This window comes from Strix uralensis, chromosome 3, assembly GCF_047716275.1.
Source record: "Strix uralensis isolate ZFMK-TIS-50842 chromosome 3, bStrUra1, whole genome shotgun sequence".
NCBI lineage: Eukaryota > Metazoa > Chordata > Aves > Strigiformes > Strigidae > Strix > Strix uralensis.
The window spans coordinates 82,477,429-82,500,205 of NC_133974.1; the positions used below are offsets into that span (position 1 = coordinate 82,477,429).

General features: G+C 45.0%; 1 protein-coding gene across 1 annotated transcript in view; it reads left to right on the top strand.

The window, feature by feature from the left end:
- Nucleotides 1-3,971: 3,971 nt before the first annotated feature.
- PGBD5 (piggyBac transposable element derived 5) overlaps nucleotides 3,972-22,777 on the top strand; it is a 73,169-nt gene continuing 54,363 nt past the window's right edge. Inside the window, exon 1 of the mRNA XM_074863101.1 lies at nucleotides 3,972-4,600. Within this exon, the coding sequence (XP_074719202.1) occupies nucleotides 4,171-4,600 (430 nt within the window). The 5' untranslated portion in view covers nucleotides 3,972-4,170. The remainder of the gene's footprint in view (nucleotides 4,601-22,777) is intronic.

Below are 22,777 nucleotides of genomic sequence, written 5' to 3' on the forward strand. Positions count from 1 at the left end.
CTCCAGCGAGAGATTGCCACCTCCTGAAATACATGGGAGAGCAGTACATGAAAAAACTTGACACATTTCTAGCTATCTTTAAACACTGTAAAGGGAAGTGGTTAGAGGAGGAGAGTTATAAACCTGTGATTTGCCATCTTCCAGTGGTTCAGTTTCTCAGCCAGAGTCCTTCAGACAGCCCGCAGTCAAGTTATGGGAGCTACAGAGCCACCGAAGCAGGCAAATGTGGAACTGAAGTGGCCTTCCTCAGCAACCTAACTGAGAAACGAAACAAGGGCCCAATCCCACTCCCAGAAGAGACCACGCTGATCCAGGCATTGGAATTATGATACCTTTGGCTGCAATGGAAGCAGAATGAGGTTTGAAACTGTGCAAAGTGAATACAAATTACTATCTGACCACTAGTGCTGACACTGCCCAGTGTGCTTGGCTATGCATGATGTGATCTAACACGCATCTTCCTCAAAATATTTTATCACTTGGTTGAAAGATAATTTAAGGAATCAGCCACTGGCAGTTGGCCATCAGGTCTGCAAGGGAAATGTTATAGCCTTTAATGACCTCTTGCACAGGATAAGAGGCTCAGGCCTAACATAGTCAACCTTGAAGGTTGTCAGGGTCAGAAGTAGCATACAGAAGGCGCCACTGCTGTTGCAATAAACCCAGAAAACTTCAAAGAAAAAAAACCCAAACATTTTCTCTGTAGGCAAATTAAAAGTGAATCCACAGGTTGCCATAGATACAAAAGTCTGTTTACTCTAGTAGTGTTTTCTAGCAGCTAAACACAAGTGATTAAGGAGAAAACACAGCTATGTTTATAATGTTCCATTAGGTTTACATAATTAGCTCTTTCAACTGCAAACCACCACAGGTAACCTTTTTCTCAACTGCTCATAAAAACCCAGCGGGCTGATGAGACCATTTTTAGAACCACCTGTCCTATCTCTGCCTCTCCACAATCATTTGGGTTCAAATGACTACTAGCATGGCATACACAGCAATTTTCACAATCAAGAACCTTCATTTTGGGTTACGGTAATCCAACTGTCAGTTTGTATGGCTGATCTGAGAGGAACACATGAACAGCTACATCTTAGACCATAAGGCAAGCCAAAACCCTAAGCACACAGCCCTGTGTGGGAGTCTGTATAGCCCTGTCTCAGAAAAGTGATCTTCTCTTCCCATGCATGCATGAGAGACTAAAGCAGTCTTTCTGCTTGTGGGACAGACAGAAGAGCGACTTGTCTTTGTATAGACTGGGCTGAAAGAGGGGAAATTTCCACGAACAAAAGGTATGTATGGCAGGAGACTCCATCATTAAAACGTCATGTTGAATTGGTAAGTGCAAGTGTCAGTCCTGTCTCTCTCCATTGGTGCAGTGGTCTCCTCTCAGAGCTCTTGTGTTCAGTATTCTCTTCAAAAAAGGAAAGCTGAAGTCTTGACATCTGGCATGCCATTAGCAGGGAAGGTCCTGGCAGTGTGCCTCAGCCAGCTCTGTGATGGCAGCCTGTTTTTGGAGTGAAGCGTGCAAGAGTTGGAAGAAATTGTCTTTCTTCTCACTTTCTGCCCAGCTAGAGAAGGCTGGGTTTCTTCAGTCTCTGGACTGTTCCCATTAATACTTTTACTGGGAGCCCATTCTGATAAACCTTCTTTTTCTGTCCTGGTCTTCAGAGCAGTCCTTCCTGCTGCTGTTTTTTACTGAAAAATAGCAAATTTAAAGACATTTGAGTGTCCATGGACATTTTCAAAGAACTGAGGTGAATTCTACATCACATGGATCGAGCCACAAATCAAAAGTTTATTTTGATGTCTCCAGTACAAAGAACCTGTCAACATCTTTAAAGTGGGTTTTTTCAGTCTTAAAAATCATTATGCGAGAAGGTCGTCGCAGGGCATCACTATTTTTTGTTTCATGGGAACTGCATATAAAACAGACAACATTTGTAAAGAAAAATCTGTTGTTTTCTACATGCCAACCCAGCAAACTGGATTCATGAGGTTCAAGCTGGTCGCTCATTATTACCAACAAGAAAAAATCTGCAAGTCCAGTTATGCCTTCCTGTCAGAGTATTCCGGGTATTCAGAGTGGCATGGATGCAATTAAAAGGATAGCTTGGCATATAGAGCTATGATTTTCTGGTGACCAGTGAGATGAAATGAACTCAGTGTGATGCTCAAGTTACAGGCTAAGTTGGCAGTAAAAAAATTTTAAAAATCCATTTGTATATAAACGTACTAATTTTTTAATATAATCAATAAGACACGAGATTTTTTCAAGGTAGAAATACAGCTTAAATCTCACCCCTCAAATAACACTGGGCTTTTCTGTTAGCTGAAGGACGCACAGGAGATGGATTCTTTTCTCTGGATTTGGCTGTATGCACTACACAGAACTTTAAAGTTTTAATGAAGTCATTGCAATTTAAAAATATCTGAATAGAACATAAGATTGGTCTTTTAAATACCTACACAGTCCAGCTTTTATCATATTCCAGGTTGTGCCAGAGTCCTTTAGAATCATCAGAAGGACATTAATCTTTGTTTTTTAAAGACAGAAACTTTCGGTATTATAACATTTGCAAAATTTGTAGCACTAACAGATCTTCAGATTAACCTACACTGAAAGTTTGCATCAAAAAATGCAAATAATATGCCCCACCAGTTGCATACAATCAATCCACAGAATCCGATTACTGTTTATTTTGAAAGCAGTGCTGTGAAAGGGTAGGCTCCATAGCTGCTATCGCTGTCGGCGAGAAGGGAGGCAGTGACTGTCTTCTTAATGAGTGTTTGTACAGTAAGCAACACAGTAGGATGCCAATAGTAATAATAATAAACCTTGATCAGAGATTTCAAACATTCCTGTAACATCAGAGAGACTGTTCTGACTGCTGCACAACCAGGGGCTTCAGCTGCTGTATGAAATCCTTAGGTTACTCCAGGGATATTTCTGAATCCTGTTTAACTAACCCAGTCAGGGCATGGGTATTTTCACTTTCATTGTTTTTCTTGTGCCACCACATTGCTTTTAAATCAGTGTCAATGTTGGAAGAGTGGTTACTTCACACCATACTCACCCAAGAAGCCAAACCACACACCACAGATGCTCAGCCCCCCAACCTGCAGCGTGCTCAGTGCTGGATCCAGCGATGGGCAGGAGCACGCGTGTCACCCCACGCTCGTGTAAAGCCCCCCCAGAGCCTAAGCCCGTGGGGCCCAGGTGCCTGGTGCCCCGCAGCCCTGTGCGCCAGCAACCTTCCCTGCTTTGCTTCAAGGGCCGCCCTAGCGCTGGAGCTCTGTGCCCTGTTTTGGGGCAGCGACACCAGGGCCCCGACCGCCATGTATGTCCCTGCTCACACTCCCCGGCCTGCGCGAAGCCACAATGTGCTGGTGCGGCCCCGGCCACACCGTCGAGGCCCCGACCCACCGGGGCCCTACCCAGCGCCTTTCTCCTCCCTGGGGAGGCCGCGGCTGCGGGAGGCCCTGCAGCCAGACCCCGCCGGTGGCTTCGTACCCGCGGGAGCCCTTCACCCCCCTCCCCGCACACCGGGCGCTCCTGCCAGGCCTGCAGGCAGCGAGGCCGGCGCTCCTGCCTCTGCCCTGCCTGGCTCCAGCACCGCGGGCGGGCGGACAGCTCCGCCGGGGTCGGGGTCAGGGTCGGGGCCGGGGCCGGGGCTGGGGCCGGGGCCGGGCGCGGCGCAGAGACCCGGGGCCGGGGCCGGGGCCGGGGCCGGGGCCGGGCGCGGCGCAGGGACCCCCCTTCCGGCGGCGGCGCGCAGCGGCGGCCCCGGCACAGCCGGTGCTGTGGTTTTAAATGGGCGGAGCGGCGGGCGGCGGCGGGGCGGGCGGGGGGCGGGCGGCGGCGGCCCGCGGCGCCCATATAACCCCACCTCCCGGGCGCGGACTGCCGCGGTAATTGGCTGGATGTGGTACTTGGAGATGTTGAGCTGGCTCCTTCCCCCCATGTCCCTGCACACACACAGGGGCGGGTGGTGCGGGCGGGAGCGGGAGGCAGGGCTCAGCCCCGGCGGTGGCGGCGGGGCTCCCCCCACTCCCTGCCTGCCCGCCGCCGTGCCCGAGCCGCTCCTGCTGCTGGGCTGCTGTCTGCGGCCGCAGGACCCGGCCGAGCCGGGCCGAGGGGAGCGCGGGCGGCTGCTGGCGGCGGCCGAGATGATGGCGGAGGGCGGCGGCGGGCCGGCGCGGAGGAAGGCGCTGTCGCTGCTGGAGGCGGCCCGCTCCCGCTACGAGAGCCTGCAGATCTCCGACGACGTCTTCGGGGAGTCGGGCCAGGACAGCAGCGGGAACCCCTTCTACAGCACCTCGGCCGACTCCCGCTCCGCCGCCTCTTCCCAGGACGAGGAGGACGACGAGGACGATGAGGGGCGCCCGGAGGGGCTGGGCCCGCGGGGCAGGGCGGCCCGGCGCCGCACCCCCAGGGCGGCGGCCAGCCCGGCGGAGCGGCGGCGGCAGCGGCAGGGCGGCGGCGATGCCGTCCCGGGCGGCCCCGGCCCCATGGAGGAGGAGGAGGAGGAAGCGGAGAAGGGGGGCTGGACCCGGTCGCTGCGAGACGTCCCACCCCCTCACTTCAAGGATGGCAGCGGTACGCGGGGGGCGGGCTGCCGGGGCAGGGGGCGGTGGGGCTGGGCAGCCCCTGGGAGCGGGGGTGCCCGCGGGGGGTGCCCAGCCCGTGCCCGGCCCCTGGCCTCGGGGAGGGGCTCAGGTGGCTCCTTCCCGGGAGCGGCTCTGCTGTCAGGCCGCGGGTGCCCAGCGCCGGGCGCGCTGGTGCGGGGAGCGCCCGGCCGAGGGGAGGCCGCGGGTGCTTAGTCACAGGCATCGCCTGCCCGGCGCTGCAGCCGTGCCCCGGGCGCCAGCAGCCCCGGGGATCCCCGCGGGAAGCCGAGGGGCTCTCCCCGGCGCGGGGTGCGCTGCGCGGGCCGCTGTTGGGCTGCGCTCTGGTGTGGCGGGGGGTTCCCCTCCCCGGTGGGGGAAGCCGCTGGTCCGGCGGTGCGGGCGCCCTGCCCAGCGCTCCCCTGCGCGGTGCACAAGGGCTCTGGGGCCGGGATTCCCTCTGGCTGAAAGGCTTCTGTGCAGCCGTCCCTGGCCTTTACCCTTCTTGCACGGCTCCCGGCCGCAGTGAATGCCAGGAGGGTGGTGACATGACATGACGTGACCTCCAGCAGCAGTGCACAGCACTGAGATCTCAGTGGACTGGCCTGTGTAGCCAGTTGCACCACTGGTTTGCCTAGGGAGCCATTATAACATATCTGCAGGCCTCAGCAACCGAGCTGTGTAGCAGCAAGGCTTTGCAAAAAAAGATTAATGGTTATGAAGAGCTAGGATGTGAAATAAAACATTTGCATCTCAGGACAGGATGTGATGATTGCTGTCAGCCTCAACCAAGCTGACAGTTTGCCTGTCTTAAGGTTGCTTGTCTTCGCTGTTTATTTTTGTAGTGTTTAATTCCTTCGTTTTGCTGTTAAAAGATAAATGCAGAAGAGTGCTGCTACACTTGGTGTAGTGTGCTGAAATTTGTGCAATGGGACAGACAGGAACCTCGGAGGAGGCAGCTTGGGATGGGGGAGTAAGGTGGAGCAAGCACTGGAGCCCAGAGAAAGTTCTGTCATGCTTCTGACAGGTGTGCAAAGAGAAGTTGCATCTACCTCTAGAAATAGCTAGACCCTGTAAAATGTTTAAAGATCAAGCTGATGTGCCTCTTTAAGAATCATCAGTAAAGCTTACCGATTTCTTTACTCAGACTACTATGAATACTCCCCCTGCTCTGCTCTTGTGAGACCCCATCTGCAGTGCTGTGTCCAGCTCTGGAGCCCCCAGCATAAGAAGGACACGGACCTGCTCGAGGGGGTCCAGGGGAGGCCACAAAGATGATCAGGGGGCTGGAGCACCCCCCTTTTGAGGACAGGCTGAGAGAGTTGGGGTTGTTCAGCCTGGAGAAGAAATGGCTGTAGGGAGACCTTATAGCGACCTCCCAGTACCTCAAGTGGGCTACAGGAAATAAGTGGAGGGACTCTTCATCAGGGAGTGTAGTGATAGGGTGAGGGGTAACAGTTTTAAACGGAAAGAGGGTAAATTTAGATTAGATATAAGGAAGAAATTCTTTACTGTGAGGGTAAAGTGAGGCACTGGAACAGGTTGCCCAGAGAAGTTGTGGCTGCCCCCTCCCTGGAAGTGTTCAAGGCCAGGCTGGACGGGGCTTTGAGCAACCTGGTCTAGTGGAAGGTGTCCCTGCCCATGGCAGGGGGGTTGGAACTACATGATCTTTAAGGTCCCTTCCAACCCAAACCATTCTGTGATAAGCATATGTAAGATCAGGTTCTGGACCATAGGCTTCATGGTATGATGCTATTTCAGCATCAGTTATCACTTAATTTCTCTGCCTTTGCTGGCTTATTTCTTCATATCATGACTTTATAGTAATATCATTTTTAACATAGACAGACCTGGGATTAGTGTTTTAATGCTGATTTGCGAAAGAACTAAGTCGATGACCTATTAATTCACAGATTCAGATTCCCTTTGAAATAAAGGAGTCTGATTTAAGGTTGTCAGAAATAGATGCAGATGTCTCTTGGGGAAGCTGTATGGGTATTGCTGTGAATATTTCCTCCTAGTAATAGATAGAGGAGAGGTTGCTGCTGCCCTTTCATTCTGTTGGTCATGATGATGATGATAGATGCTGCATAGCATGGTGATTTGGTTTGGCCGAAGTTCAGTTAGTGTCTTGATTTGATATGTGTGAAACATGTACCCTCTGTGATATTTTTATTTTGACTACTTAAATTCCAAGCTATGGAAACTACTGCATTGTATATAACTAAGCTCTTACAGTTCTAGTTTGTAGATTGACTGGTTTTAGACCATGCATATATCATAATTGGAGTCATGCTAAGCATACTTGTACTGGCACCATTGTCACTTCACTGGACACTGTTCTGACCCAAGAGTTCAGATCCATACCTACTGAGGAGAAGGTCTCCGCCGAGGTCAAGACAGCTGTCCGTTGCAGTGACAGCACATCTTTCAGTCACTAGTGGAGTACAAGCATGAAATGCAGGATCAGACACAGAGCACTAACAAAATTGTATTCTCAGTTCTGATGTGTTGGATGTAAGAATCCTTCTTCTTACAGGTTCTGAGCTTAAAAGGAAAAGGTTTTCATGAGACTGAGATAAGTTTTACCTTTGGTTAGCACCAAAACTTCCAAGTGTGGACTTTTGGTCAGAATCTCAAGAGAAGAATCCTAGTGGCATGTACTTGACATCATCTGATGCCAGAAGACAAATGTCCTTGTGGACTGAAGTCTCATGAGCCTTCAGCTACGTCAATGCTGGAAATAAATCCTTGAATCAGACTAGGATCAAACCTAGTGTCAAGCTGTTCAGTTTGGGAGACTGCCTCTTCATGAAAGGGAATTGCAGAGGAGGAAAAGGTTTAAGTTACTTAATGAGAATGAGCTAAAGCTCCCAAGAAAAAAAAAAAGAGCCACTTATAAAACTCTCATGGTCTTTTTAACTACAAATAGAAGATAATACCGCTTCCTTTTTTCCTTTTTGTCTTTTTGGTTTTTTTGAGTAAATTACTTAATATTGCCTTTCCCTCCCCAGCCTCAATATTAAACTCAAGTCTTAAAAAAGTATTGTATCCATCCCTAGAATTAGTTCTGAGCACAAACAGGCTAACTGATACTTCATCTCAAAAATACACTAGAGGCCCAAATGTGCTGGGGGCTGCTGGCAGTGTTAGATGGTTCAGAGTGTCCTCAATCTGGAGTCAATCACTGCATGTGTTCGTGGTGATGCTTGCCTTCCCGTGCGGCAGGGTCTGACAAGCTGGGAGAGGTCTGTATTGGCTTCTGTATCAGGAGAGAAGTGACTGGACGGCATCGCTACACAAGACTGTGCTGTTTGTGTCCCTGACTTTTGTTTTCTGCCCCTTCTTCAGGGATCTCCACTTACTGTTGTTCCTGTTCCATTTAATAAATATAGTGGGTGCTTCAACTCCTTGGGGGAAAAAAAAAAACCAAACATTAACAGATTTAGCTGACTTCCTTTGTGGAAATCCAAAATAGCTGTTAACTTTAACACAGAGGTTAGAACAGATGGCTTGCTGGCACTTTCTGTTATTTCCAGTTAAGCTACTCTGCAAAATCATTCTCTTTAGTTGCTGAGAAAAATCCCAACTGTATTGTGACGGCATCCATGATCAAATGTTGGTTTCAGGCATGTTTTGGCATCTCCCTTCTCATTCTCTCCAAACCTTGCTGTGAAGGGGAAGCAGAATTGATTTGTTGGGAAGTAAACCTACAAACAGATATCCTTCTAGGAAAGGAGGTCTGACCTCTGCCCAAACTGTACTTAAATTCTGAATGGACAGATAGCTGGTGCTCCTCTGGCTTCCCTTCCTCTGAAGGCAGGACAGATCTAGTTGTGGAAGTGCAGAAAGAGTAAGAGAACAAATTGCTGTGAGTATAGGGTAAGCATAATTGAAATGGAGAGACCGAGCAAGCAACTATTACTTTGCAACGCAACCCTTCATTTCTGGTCGCTCCTGCCTCAGACTTAATTGGTGTGTTCTTCCTTCCTTCAGGAGTGGGGTGGCTCTGGGTGGTGCTTTCCCTTGTTAGGTCAGTAATCTGGCCAGGAAATGTTCTGCAATAGGTAGAGGGACTATTGGTTCTGGTCTTTCTTCATGGAGGGCCTTAGAAGGTGCAAATATCCTGATGTTGCTGCAGCTTGCTGCTCCTGAATTGGGGTAGCTGGCGTTCTCTTCCTAGGGTCCAGTGCTTCCTATATCCGTATAGTTCAGCAGCCAGAAAATTGGACCTCAGCTGTAAGAGCACTTCCTGTTGTTAGGGATGGTATTTTAGGGTGACAGTAATAGCAGGAAAGTCTGAGCAAAAGTTAATGCTGAAGTCCTTGAAGTTACAGCCAGTTGGTGCTACTGTTTTCTTAATTTTCTATTCCCTCCAAACTCTATTCTTAAGCCTAGACCCAAGGACAAAATGTTTAGAATGTTCATTGCTGAAAGAGTATAGCAGCTCATCTTCAAGCTGCATTTAGAGAGTGTAACTAGCTTTTTTTTGGATTTCCAGAGTATTTATCTGAAACACTAAATGTGCTGTAAGTTACCATCTTTGAAGAACACACTCCAGAAGAACAGCATGCTCTTAGGGAGAAGTTGCATAGACCGCATCTGGCAATCAGGCTCTCCTTGTCACCTTGAAGAGGTTTAAATGAGTATTTAAAGTAGTTTTAAATATTTTTTTTTTTAAATGAGACTGTTCTTTTCCAGAAACAGCAGGTTAAGGGAAACCGTCTTTGATACCATCATGGTTGCCACGTGAGAGATGGCCTTCTGCTCAAGGGAGGGTATGTTACCTGAGAGATGAAATGAGCCTGCATGTTCCGGTAAAGTCAAGGAAGCAAGGCACTGCTTTAAATTCCAGGTTGTGTCCACCCTCACAAAAAAGGCATTTCTTGTGTTTAATTACAAGTGTCTGTTTGCATGTCAGCTGATAAAACTTCACTCTTGGATTTTTTTCAGAAGTGTTACTATTTTATGAATGTTAAATAAGGAAAATTAATTTAGTTCTTTCAAGTTAGTCTCCAGTGAATCATACAATACAATATATATTGATATAGCATGGAGTGGTTCATTTGACCTGTGTTCTAAATAGTTTTAGCAGAGCTAAACAATTCAGTTAAATAATCAAAGGAGAGGGAAGTGATACAAGTAAAGGGAGAAAGGCTTTTAGCTGTTATTTGAATGGATATAATGGTAACTGAACAGAGCTGTGGAAAGTCTTTGCAGGATGTAGGGGAAGATCCAATGCACATACTCTTCCCAAGAGTGTGGGCAGGCAAATGGGAAGGCAGCACTCCAGCAGCAGGCAACCTGGAGGAAGAGCTCTTGGGTCAGGCTGGGCCATAAAAGGCGGCTGTATACATGCCATCATCTAACAGTGGTGGTGATCTTGGTTCAAGTCCTGAATAGAATCTGAAAGCTTTAGTCTTATTAGATTGAGGTCTATACTTAAATATTCCAGAGGTGGAAGAAAAGCTATGAAAGCTACTTAGTCGCTTATGGCAGATTCTGCTTCAGAAATACCCAGGCCAAATTCTCTGACTGTAAGTGGATAAAGTGCCGCTGATGTGACTTGTTCCTGCTTATTTATGTCATCAGATAATTTAGCTGCTTTTGACTTGCATAACCATGGAAAATACTGAAAAAAAAATGCATATCTGTATAAACTGTTTTTGCATTCTAAGTAGAAATTACTTAAAATGATAGCATCACAACACTTCTAGGAAGATATGATAAATACGTCACAAAGGTATACACTACTACTTTGCAGAGCCTTTATAGGATGACTTAAAGGCTTTAAGTTTTGCTAAATAAGTGAATTATGCAAAGTCTTAATATCTCATATGTCTTACAAAATCTAAATGTGCTTTTCAGATGGTTTTACTGGGTTTAGAGCACATTTTCTTGCTTCCATTGTCACTGAAGTGGAACAAGTGCACAACGTGACAGCCTTATTGATTCTAAAATTTAGTGCAACTTAGCTGTGTTCCCTTCCTTCTTTTGCCCATACCTCTGCTAGTAAACATGCACTTCGGGAATAGCATAGTGTTGATAAACTACATGGAAAAATCTGTTCTCTGCTTTTATACAGAGTACCAGTTTTGGTTGGTACTTGAGACATGAAAGTCTATAAGCACTGCAGATCAAGGTCTTCTCCATAGACACTGTCTAGCCTTTTACAGAGAAAAAGCATATTTACTCCTAGATCTGTTACTGTGTGAGTCTTTTCCCCTTGCAGCTATTGATGGGGTCATTTAAAAGAAGTAGATTAGTTCCTACAGCTACTCATGTCCTTTTGTCAACATCACAGGAACAGTACAGCAAACAACTTCCTTGTCTGAATACCTTTAAGTCAACCTGGAGAGGAAATCAGCCTCTCTGCTGAGTTTTATGAGGATGCTAATAGTGGAGTTGACTTGCTAATTCTGTATAGACTGCTAGGTCACAGGAAGCTGTCCTGGATGCCATAGACTTAAAAGAAGCTGGAAATTTGTCTTAGGTGTGCTTGTTCATGTGTTTATGGTCAAGCTTCCAAAATTTTGAAGTAGATGGATTTAGCATTTTGGAAATAAAAGAGGTCAGTGGAATATAATCTCTCAAATACTTCAACCTTCCAAATACTGCCAAAAATTCGGCATGTTTTAGAAAACAGAACAGATGGACTCAAAAGGAATGTATGGCTAAGACAAATGCCTGAGAATACTAGCATTTGACATCTTGTTTCCTTGTGGCAAGACATCCTTTCTAGGAGCTTATCCAAGCTCCCACTTTATACTCCTTAAAGAACAGGATGTTAATCAGTCACTGGCTCTATCTGAAAATGAACGGACGCATAACTGAGTGGGTCTTTTGAAAACTACGCGAGAGCTCCCTGATTGAGGGACTGCAGGGAAATAGGCTTGGAAGGCTCCTTAGCTTATTTTGGCTCTGTATAAATTATTCCTGGATTATCTCTTGATTTTCTGTGAAGACAACTGGTATTAATGGCACATGATAGAAAGCATGCTTTCAGTTCTGCTTTCTTGGACAGCATGAGGGATTCGCATGACCTGTATTGACAAACTATATTTGCCTTTAAGAAGGACAAAGAACAAAACCAAGCAACTTCTATTCAGCAAGCAAAACAAAGCTGTAGCTGTGCAGTTGAAAACTGGGCAAACTGAAGTAGTCAAGGAGGCATACTGTAAGGATGCAAAAATCATATCAGACAGGGATACACAGGAGACAGAAGCAAAAAATATTGTGTATGGATGGGGGGAATTGGCTGTGCGTTGGACAGGAAGACTGTTGGACTGAGATAAAAGATACAGCGAGCCCATCAGTGAGCACAAGTGGAAGCGTTATTTCTAGTGAAGAAAAAGCAGAAAAAAGACTTAAAGCAGCTGCTGTTATAACTGTGATTCATTTCTGATTACATATAGCAGAGAGGTGGGTGTGTATGAAAGATTAAATTGGAGCAAAAAATGAGAATATCTTTCTTTTTTTAAGTTACTTACGAAATTCACTGTTGTGGAAAGTCTGACTATCCAGTGCGTATAGTCATCTCTGCTTTTTCTGAAAGGTAGATGCTGGCTAACTTCCCGGTGGGTAGCACTTGTAGGTGTGCAGCGTGTAGCTGTGGGTGTGTGGCTATTCCCATTGATGTCACTGTGCTGTCTGCTGCTGGAGGGATGCACCCTGCTGATACAGGGCTTGGGCACTGGTAATCTTGTCAGTTCATGCCCAGGAAAACTACTTTGAAGAGGTTATATGTATCGAAACTCATACATGTATGCTCTTACGCATATGGCTTATGGCATTTGGGATGGGAATCTAGTTTTACTTGTTCTTCTCCGGTAAACGGAAAACAGTTCAACTGGACTGCAAGGCAGGAGGTGGCCAGCCTTCCCCAGAGGGCAGGGTGGTGGTTTGTAAACCTTCACTTGCTGCAGTGGCCTAGCAAAAGTGAACCAGCTTTGGTTTGGGGCAAGGGATTCCCAAAATGATCTTGAAAAATATTAAGATGCTCTTACATCTGTCATGCTGAATATGTTGCATTATGGATATAAATACATATGTGGATATAAATTCTTATTTAGCCTTTCAAAGGGCTTCTAGCTTGTTGGACTATATTTCTGAACAGGATCACTAAATGAGAAGACCTCCTTAAACTGAAGACTTTTCCTCATTTCTTGTCTGTCATGGTTATTCCTTACTTACAAACTGGTCCTGTTATGTAGTTATTGGTTGGTTTGAGATGAAATAAAATACAATGTCTGAAGGTTTATACTTGTGAGATCTGTGTTAATTCCCTCTTGTGATTGGCTTTGAGATTAAAAGAAATTAAGTGCTAAGATTTGGCGTGCCTTTGAGTGATCTGTAGCTGTATGTATAGTGCTAACTAACATTGCTGCAAGTAGTCTCAGCCCTTTCTTTTAAGGGTAAGGAGAGGAGGTGGCTTTAAGCATATCACGAATCTCCCCCATTGGGAAAAGAGTGATGGGTTTTGGAGTAAAAGGCATCCTGCTCTTTCCACCTGACGGGGTTGTGCTTGATAAATAAGGAATGACCCTCTCAAAAAGGGCCTTCATCTGCTTCTGTAGTACTGGGTAATGACTCACACTTAAACTGACATCAGAGATGGTCTAAAACAGCTTGTCAGACCTGTACAGCAGCCCCATGTCATTGTGCCCCGTGGGGTCTGGGGGCTCCCTGTGGGCTGGGTGCTATGGGGGCCTCCCCATGGGGGTCTGTCAGAGCAGGGCCTGTCAGCCAGAGACCCTCCTACTGCCCCAGCCAGGGCAATTGCAGCCAAGGACACCGAGGCAGCCCTGGGGATGGACTGAGGCTGGTTCAGGATGTGGGCCCCTGGCTGGGCAGGGCTGTGGTGAGCCAGAGCCCGGCCCTGCTGGGGCAGGGGCTGACAGCCCTGGGGGCTGATGTACAGCCCTGGGCCAGGGGGCAGGGCAGGGACAGTCAGCCATGGTGGTGCCCCTGGGGCACTGGCAGCAGCTCCTTGAACAAACTCTTTGGCAAAAGCCATGACTTTCTGTAATGTCTTTTCCACAAAAAAAGGTGTTGAGCAGGAATTTGGCAGTGCTCGATTGGGCCGCTCTTCCAGCCCACTTTGCAATGGCTCTGGGCTCTCCTTACCCTGTCCCTACAGCTCAGGCTGTTGGTAGCCAGCTCTCCCGTCAGCCACAGAAAGCCTGGCTACTGCCACAGAGCAGCTGGGAGATAGCACTGTCTTCTCGTTACCTTTCTATTTCATAGGTGCCCCACAAGTTCCTTTTGGTTCAAATTACCTTTGGTGTTTATTTCTTATGTATGAAACAAGTTACCAGCTCGTGGTGGTTTTGGTGCCTGGAGCAGTTGTGCGTAGTTAGGATCTATCTGAGCCTTGTGGAGGCCCACCACTATTGCTGTGTTCCCCGTCAGACTTGCCTCCCTGTTTTCTATACTGAATTGGAAGCAAATTCTTGAGGCAGAAACCACCTCTGCATTACTAGCTCAGAGTTTCACATTGTGCTTTGTGTTATGCTATATCTGTTGCAACAAACCTTGCAGAGATTAAAATGTATAGGGGGAGAAGCAGGCAGATGCAGAGACATTTGACTGAATAAATACCATCTAGTCCCTGTCAGGTATTCTCACTAAAATCGTCCTTACTGCAAATGTCTGTTTCTGTCTCCATTTGAATTCAATAAGGTCTGGCCCAGAATCTCCAAAAATGTGTTGCATAAAGATCTGGCAAAAGCTTAAATGTTCTGATGGAAGGATTTTTATTTTTTTTAATTTAATGAGAATTTGAAACCGCCTTCCTGACTGGAGGTGGACTACTGAATTTGTTTATTAAGCTTTTGGATAACATGAATTTGGGAGTGACTCCACGTACACTGGAGGACAGGCTGAGAATCTGCAAGGTTCTTGACAGCCTGAAATAGTCTGGGGGGGAAAATGGCATGGTGCAAGAGAGAAATTCTTAGTGGGAAGGCAGCAGTGACTAACAGCAGAAGTGGAAAATGGAGGGGAAGGGGAAGAAGTGTTTAGGTGGAAAAGGAACTGGAGGTTGAAGCTGAACACCAGACAAATGTGACTCAGTGTCATGTTGTTATTAAAAGGCAAACATCCTCCCCAGATATTTAAACAGAGCGTACAAGACTTGCAATGAGACTGGCTTGCCATTTAGGAGAGTGAGTCTTGGTCACCAACCCAGGTGAGAAGCAAATAGTCAAATGAGAAGAGAAGGGACTGAGAAGCAGAAAATCTATTAACTGGACCCACTTTCTGTATTCTGTTTTTAAGCTAAGTGGCCATATGGATAAGTAAGGGCTATTATAGGAAAGGGAATTATCTGCTTTATTTGCTCTGAAAACTGAATGTTGAATTGATGGATAGTTAAATCAGACATGATAGAAATTCTCAGAAGTGCAGTGCTGCAGAAGACATGAGGTGTGTCACTGGAAACCTAAGAACAAGTGGTGCTAACCCAGTATGTGTGCTGAACGAGGATAGAGGCCTGGACTTAAAGGACTTCCTGAGGTCCCTTTTAGCACGCTTCTCCTTTTGGTTAAGATTGATTTAGATTGCTTAAGATAAATGCAAACACTCAGAAAGATGCTTAGTGGCAAGTTGTATGTTGGAGTGCTATGCAGAAGGCTTGCTACTTGCATCTCCAGCATCAGCTTTGGGAGCAGGGAAAAAGCTGTACAGCTTGTGGGAAGGAGCTGTGTGCTCACAGAAGGTCTCCTGATCTGTTAAGATGAAACTTCCCTTTGCCCCAGTAAAGTGGTCCAGGCACACTTGACAGTTAGGGTATTGTTCTCATGCTCAATTCTATGATAATGTGTTGTGTGTCCATGAATCTTTTATCTCTGCTCAAATGACATTCTGAGCCACCTCCTGCGTGTTAAAAACACTAATCTGATGCCAGGGATCCCTGATAAAACACTGCCCAAATACTTGTGAGATTAGCGATGCTAATGGAGGCACTTAGTTACTGCACCATCCAGCGGTGCCTAGGTTTGTACTTGCCTTCTTTCATGACTCTCTTTGAGGTATGAAGAGCCTCCTTGCAGCTGAATCCCAACACAAATCTCTGTAGACCATGAGAATGGATGTGTGGAGGAAAATAAGCACAGGTCTGGAATAGGCCCAACTAAGTCACAGTCCAGATGCCTGCAATAACTGATGATCATGTAACAGATGTCCTGACAAGAAAGGACAACAGAATTCTACTTCATGTTTCTCCAGTTCATGGACTGGGTATCAGAAGGGTGTTTCTTCACTTCTTTGTGAGCATTGCAAAATTGTTTCATCTTGCAAAGAGGCACTTAGGTCTTCTCTTCCTGATATTTACATCAAGTATATTTTAAGAGATTTGCTGCCTTTTTTTCCCCCCCTAGGCTAAAAATGAGACAGTAACAGGTTTCTTCACAATCTTCCCTTGCAAGAATAAACCCCTACTTCTAGTAGTAGTAGTCTTTCACAGTTTAGGATCAACTCTTTGTTGGGAAATTGAACACGGTTCCAAGTAAGGTCTTATAGTTCCTTATTCAAAGGTACTAATATGTCACTATATTCACTACAGATAACTAAAAACCTGCCTAATGCTACCTAGAAAACCACTGGTTTAGAAGTCAGTTGTGCATCACTTTGTGCAAAATAAGAGATTGTCTTGGAGCAGATAATTAGAGAAAAAACTTTCATTACTGGTTTGCAAGATTTATTTTGGCCAACAAATCCAGCTACTATCTAGTAGGATGATCAGCCCAGCATTGCCCATTAGTGTCTTGATCATACACTAGGTTCTAGTTCCATGTTATAGTAAAAAATGGAACAATCTCTTTCCCAAAGTCACCTGCCTTCATCCAGACAACTCCTCTCTCAGTCAAGGATCTGGGTAAAGAGGAGACATTCTCTTGCTTATCTCTATTGTTGCCAATAAACAAGTACCTAGCTAGAAACAGAACAGATAAATTCAGCTATCCTGTAAGTAATATCTTCGAAGCTTACCCACTAAAAATGATTCTGAGGTGACCTGTCTATGATACAAATGCTTTGCATTTGTCTTGATGTCCTTGATTAGTCTTTCCTCCAAAATTTATTCAGTCTTTGAGGAGTATTGAGATCAGAGTAACAAGTTTAAAGTCACCAAGTCGTCTTATTTCTCTTTGAAAGTCTTTCTCAGTTTAACGTGTTACCTTGAACTTGGATTCACTCAGGTTCTTGTTATGGGGCTCCTAGTATTTGATGATTAGAAACAAAAATATATACTAAACTGCAAGATTTGGATTTTTTTATGCCTTTGACTCTGCCACAGGTATTGCAGCTTCTGGTGTCCTGTCCTCAGACTCATAAAACCTACTCTCCTATGAACTTCATGAGTTGCCTTGAAAATGAAGGCAAAATCTTTGCCCTGACAGCTGAAGTGCACCTAGTTTATCATGAATCTCTGTGTCCTGAGAATTACATTGGCCTCAATTCCTTCTTCTTCCCATTTTATTTGGTTAAAGAGCATTTTGGATCTTTCTGTACAAGGCACGGCTGTTTCTGGGTAAGAGGGGTGGGAGTATAGCCAGAAGTACCTAATCCTACAGTCCCACTAGACTGGGGTAAATACAAACCACGTTAAGCTTTGTTAAGTGCATATTATTGCACAAGCACCTACTTGCTTTTGGGTACAGGTGGTGGGTGTAAAATATTCAGTTCTGGATATTTTTGAATTGGTACTGTCAAAGTGGGTACGGAATTTGAAATGGACTTGACACTGTTAATGCTGCTGTTGAGATTGTACCAGTCTTTAACTCTTTTCTTTTTGGCTGTTGACTATCACTCCCTGAATTCAATGAAAAGAAAGTGAGCATTAGTTTCTTTCTAAAAGCAGCCATTTGTATTGTATGCTGAAGCAGAAACATTTGATAGCATGTTATGGGCAGATATTGCAGTTGAGTGAGTGAAATGTTAAAATACAAACCATGCCTTTTCTTCAGGTCTTTTGCTGGAAGGTTGACTCAAAAGGGGTCTGAGGGATTGACCTGGAGCAGCTTGACATCGAGCAGTGCACTACCAATTGTTCTAATGTCAGCTTTCTTCCTAAGATAAAAGGGAGATGGGATTCTTTCTTTTTAAGCTGAAATGGGCACCTAAAGGGAGAATGCTTCAGCACAGTACTTTAATCAGAAAAGGAGCAAGAAACAAGTATAACAAAAGCTGTTCAAAACTTTACTTTGAAGATTTCCATTTCTATTGAATCCTTTTAATCTGTACCGTAACCTTTTCCTAACCTGCTCTTCTTTGCTACAGCATTTAGTTTCTCTAATTGTATTTTGTTTCCTAGAATACTTTGCTGTTATAAAAATGAACGTTTCTCTTGTGTCTTAATATAGATCCTACCGATACTTCACATTTTAACATCATGTTCTTAGTCATTATGCGACATCTTTTTTTTTATTCTACTGGGCTCTGCTGGACACCATGTCTCCACTGTTTCTGTTAAAATTGCTGGTAGTCTGGGGCAGGGATTCATTGTTCAAATTTTGCTGCTTAGTAAGCCAGGCTTTTTGCAATTTTGCTCTGCCCCATGTGCCCAGGTCCATTGCAGTGGGAGGAGAAGGTAAAGGTCTTCCAGGTATTGAGTTCTCACCTACCTTATGCAAAAATAGCTGATGGGGGTGACAGCCTTTTGAATTGCCCTTGCTGAAAGATGCCTTGCTTGAGTTCAATCCTTATTAGACAGCATGTTTGTAGTGAGAAGAGCCTGTAGGCTCTAACAGCATCTCCTGTGATGAAAAAGCTAGTTGATGTTGAGAGGCGAAGCCGTGTGAAACCAGACTCTGCCTGTTCTTGGGTTCATAGTGTCATATAAGATGACAGCTGGTACTTCTAACATACCAAAGCAATGGCCAGATGCCCCTGACCACGCTGCTCACCCACATCCGCTACAGCGGATGATCCAGATCTGCTTGTGTGGGAGATGCAATATGTGAACAACTGTCACACCCACTACAACATCAAACTTAGCATTAAAAAGCTGGAAGGACTGCAGCGTGCAGCTCAACAAAATATGAGTTTCAGATCTAATAGGAGTGGTGCTTACCTATGGGTTTGGTTATCCCATGATTAATCAACCTTCTGTTTGGATGAAGGTTGCACCTCGGGGGTGTCAGCTGCCCCTGCACAGAGCTTTCTGTGAGCATTTTATTGGGACTGAGGTGTCAATGCATCTGTGCTCCTGCTGCCTAGTAGAAGAGACTAGTGGAAGTTTAGAGGCTAATGCACTGAGTAATGAGCCCAGTTCTTTGCAGCAAGCATTTAAGGAATATTCTCCCTTCTCCCTCGACTCTATTGGTGGGGGTGAGGATTGGGTCTCCTATGTCTGGTTCTCCCCTCGTTTGCACAGTGTACTCTGGAGCCCCCTATCCCTCAGACACTGGTTCTAGAGGCAGGAGGATGTGGTGAACCAAGTGACAATTTCTATAAAGAAAACAAAATGTTATGTTTAAATTGTTTTGGTGTGGCCGATGCTTTTCTCTTCCTCTTTAAGACTAGCTGAACTCACTGTTCTGCATACTGGTAGAGCTTGAATGCTTCCTAAAGAAAGGAGACACAGATACATTTTATGTTTTGCTTTCTGTGACCACCGCTGACCACTGTGACAGCCATTGTTAATTGCCGTGTCTGTAATTTAGATGAGGGAGGAGAAAGTAGGCAAGCTTTTAAACTCAAGTAAAAATATTTTTTTTCCTAAGCAGAGTCTTTAAGCGCCTCTTTTGCTGTATCTTCAAGGACTCTGTACTTTACTTCTCACTACTCATTCTTTTGTAGCTGTTCCTGGTTTTTTTTTAGATAGCATCACTTCATATTATAATACTTATACCAGTAAATCATTTGTTTGGAGCAATCCTGGGCTATAAGAAACATGTGTAATCTCACTTCAAAAACATGCACTTCACTGTAGTGTTGCACTGGTGCCTAAGAGTAATTTGATCACTGTGGTTTAAGGTTAAGTATCTGCCTCAAATGCTCTCTGCTGGACTGGAGCCTAAGAGACCCTAGAAGAAAGATTACTGTTGTCAGTTAACTTCCGAACTGTAGCCTCAAAAATTTCTTAAAAGAGATCGCTTTTGATGTTTACTGAAAGCACAACCTGTTTGCTTTGACTATACGATGAACTTAAATGCCCAACATTGTTACATACCTAAAATTCAATGGCAAGTTGTGTGACTGGATTGCTCCCTAAACATAGCATTTAATTAGGTTTTAATAAGCATTTTATATACTTACAACAGTGTAGTACGTTTGGTATCAGATCTGAGTATAAGTGGTAGAAACTAACATTAAGACGCACAAGGAAAAGGAAAAAGCCATGTTCATTGAAGAACACATCAGTTGCAATTTGATTGCCAAGGTTTGAGAAGAGTGACCAGAATCTATTGAGTGGTAGACCTAAGGCCCTGAAGGAAGGACAACAGGGGCTGCAGAGAGACTACAGAGCATTTTTATAGTAAAAAGACATTTCCCTCCTTTCCTACCACTATTGCAACCTCAGTCTTTCTTACAGGATTAATAATTTGCATGGCTGACTGCACAATGAGTGTGTGCTCTGGAAGCTTATTTCCACTAGAGAAAAACACAAGGCTGTTAAACATCCTTTTGATTTGTGAGTGATGCAAATTAAAACTCAAAGGTGAGTGTTGAGGGATGTTAATATAGTACATTATCCTTTGAATCGAGAGAAGCATATAAGTACATGCTTAAATAAATGCATATGTGGTACTACTTTAATGATACAGTACAGAATCATGCTAAAAGCAGAGTGACATGAAAACTGTTATACCAATGCAGAAGTACCTCTGACTGATACCACCACTCCCCTGTTCTTACAAAAAGAACAGTTTTCTAGGGGGACAAAGGGAAATTACTCCTTTTCAAAGCAAGCTGGTTATCCTGGTATAAAACCTACAGGCAGATCAGCTGAAGCTTAGAGAATTGAGCACGCACTCAGCTCTCTGCTAAAGTGAGGGTGAACCGTGGCTGCTAGGCTGCTTTAGTCCTGAATGCAATTACTGAAGAACTCTAGGGCAGTTATTCCTCAAACATTTTTGATCATGCACCCTTATCAGTAGAAGTTTTTTGAGCAGGTACCCCCAGTCTGCATATATTTATTTATAAATTATGTACATGCACTACTGTACTAATATACTATGTACATTATAAAATGTATGCAAAAATAGAAAAAAATGAGATAAAGATGAAATAAACACTATTTAAACTTTTTATCTTGTATTTGTTAACAGTACAAAAACTACTTTCTTCCAGCGCCCTCATGGATTCTCTTGTGCACTCCCTGGCAGTCCACATTGGAAACCATTGTGCTAGGGCCTGTGAAAGGATCGTGGTATGAAGTTCATATATGGCAAGCAGACAGTGCCTGGCAAGCAGGACTGTGGTCATCTGTGTCCAGCTCTGCCAGACTGCTTCAGTCCAGGCCCAGAAAGAATTTCTGTAAAGTGGCTCAGTGCTCTCTGCCAGGAGTACTACCAGAGCCAGATCAAACATTTAGCTATGATGAAAAGCAGTATGTTTACCTGCTTTCTCTGTCTTCTCTCTCCTCCCCAGATAAATAACATTCTAACTTGCCTAGCAGGCTTGAGGTTTTGATCACACAAGGTTATAAAAACTTCAGGGACAGCCTTGCTAATAATCTGAAGGTTTTGTTTTTTTCCACTAAAACATGGATGGGGGTTATAGCACTTAGGACCTAGTAGAATCTGGCCCTAAGGGAGGAATGTAATCAATTCTTGATGTGGAAGGGAAAATGCTACCTATTCAGGGCCGTTTACAGTTAGTGAGGAGGAAAGGAGCCGCATCACAGATGATGGGAGAAGCTGATGGGGTTGAATGCAACACAGCAGGTCTCTCTTAATTTTATTTTGAGGCAGTCAACATAAATAAAGAATGAATGGAGAGAAATGTTGCTCAAATGAGAGACCTTTGTGAACATAGCAAAAAGCAGCTGAGGAAGTGGAAGGACAATGCAAAGGAGCAAATCTGTCCATAATATAAAACCAGCTTTAGCAGTTAAGTCTGGAAGGCTTAGGAAGCAGGAGGCTCCCTGTGGAGATAGATATTCTTCTTCTGTGTTTGCCTTGCTATTCCTGCACACAGAGCCAAGAGAGCGGGGAGAGACTTAGCAATCAAAACTGGATTGGATACTCCTTTTCCTGGGGGATTCCATATTTAAAGAGCGCTTAAAAACCAAATCAGAAAATGAAAGGTTTGGAAACATGAGCATTCTTGACGCCAGAGCTTCAATGCTGTGATCCTGACTGGAGCAGCAGCATAGGCTGATCTCTCCCAGGGAGCAAGTTGACACTGGTGTTTCTGATAAATGAACACTGACTGAGGCAGCGTCTCAGTGAAGGCAGGAAGGGAGGTCTCAGCTTTCTAGATATAACACAGTGGTAAAGAGGCAGAGATGCCTCGATGTCAGTAGCGATAAAAGGAAGAAGAGTTTTGCCATGTGAGAGCAGTGACTTGCTTAAATAACCTTCAATTGTTTGTTGTTTAAGTGGAGTCTGAGAGGCATCTAGAGAATTGAGTTTTCCTTGTAGAAAATGTTGTGGTGCTAGATAAACACTGATGTGCTCTGTACAGATGCTGGGCACTTCCTTGCCAGCAGGGACAGGCCAAGGCAAGAAAGGGGCTTGCAACAGCAGCTCTGTGTGAGTTGTTTCATATCTGCTATGAAATTAAATTGATTTTGGTTGGCTGGCTAGCTGGGTTATACAGAAGAGTATATTTCTGCCTTTGCTCTTTTGCGGAAATGTGTACGTCACCTTTTTGGTGTTTTGTTTTTAAGCCCACAAAATTTGAATCCACACTTTTAAGATTCTGAATGCTTCTTCCATTCTGTTGAGCATGATTGAAGAGGGTGTAGATGCGGCATGCTCATGCCTGTGCATTGTAGGAAAAGAGGCAGGGAATAGAACTTTCAACACTTTCACATAACATTACACTGTCTTCAGAATGAAAGAAAAGTCTTCAGCAGCCGACCTTCTTCACCGGTAGTTACAGCATTTTATCTGCATTTACCTGCTAATTGGGTATTCCTTGCCAAAAAGGATTTAATGGAAAAGTGATGTGTGAAAGTATGACTGTAGACATCAGTACTGTGTGAATTCACATGGGCTGG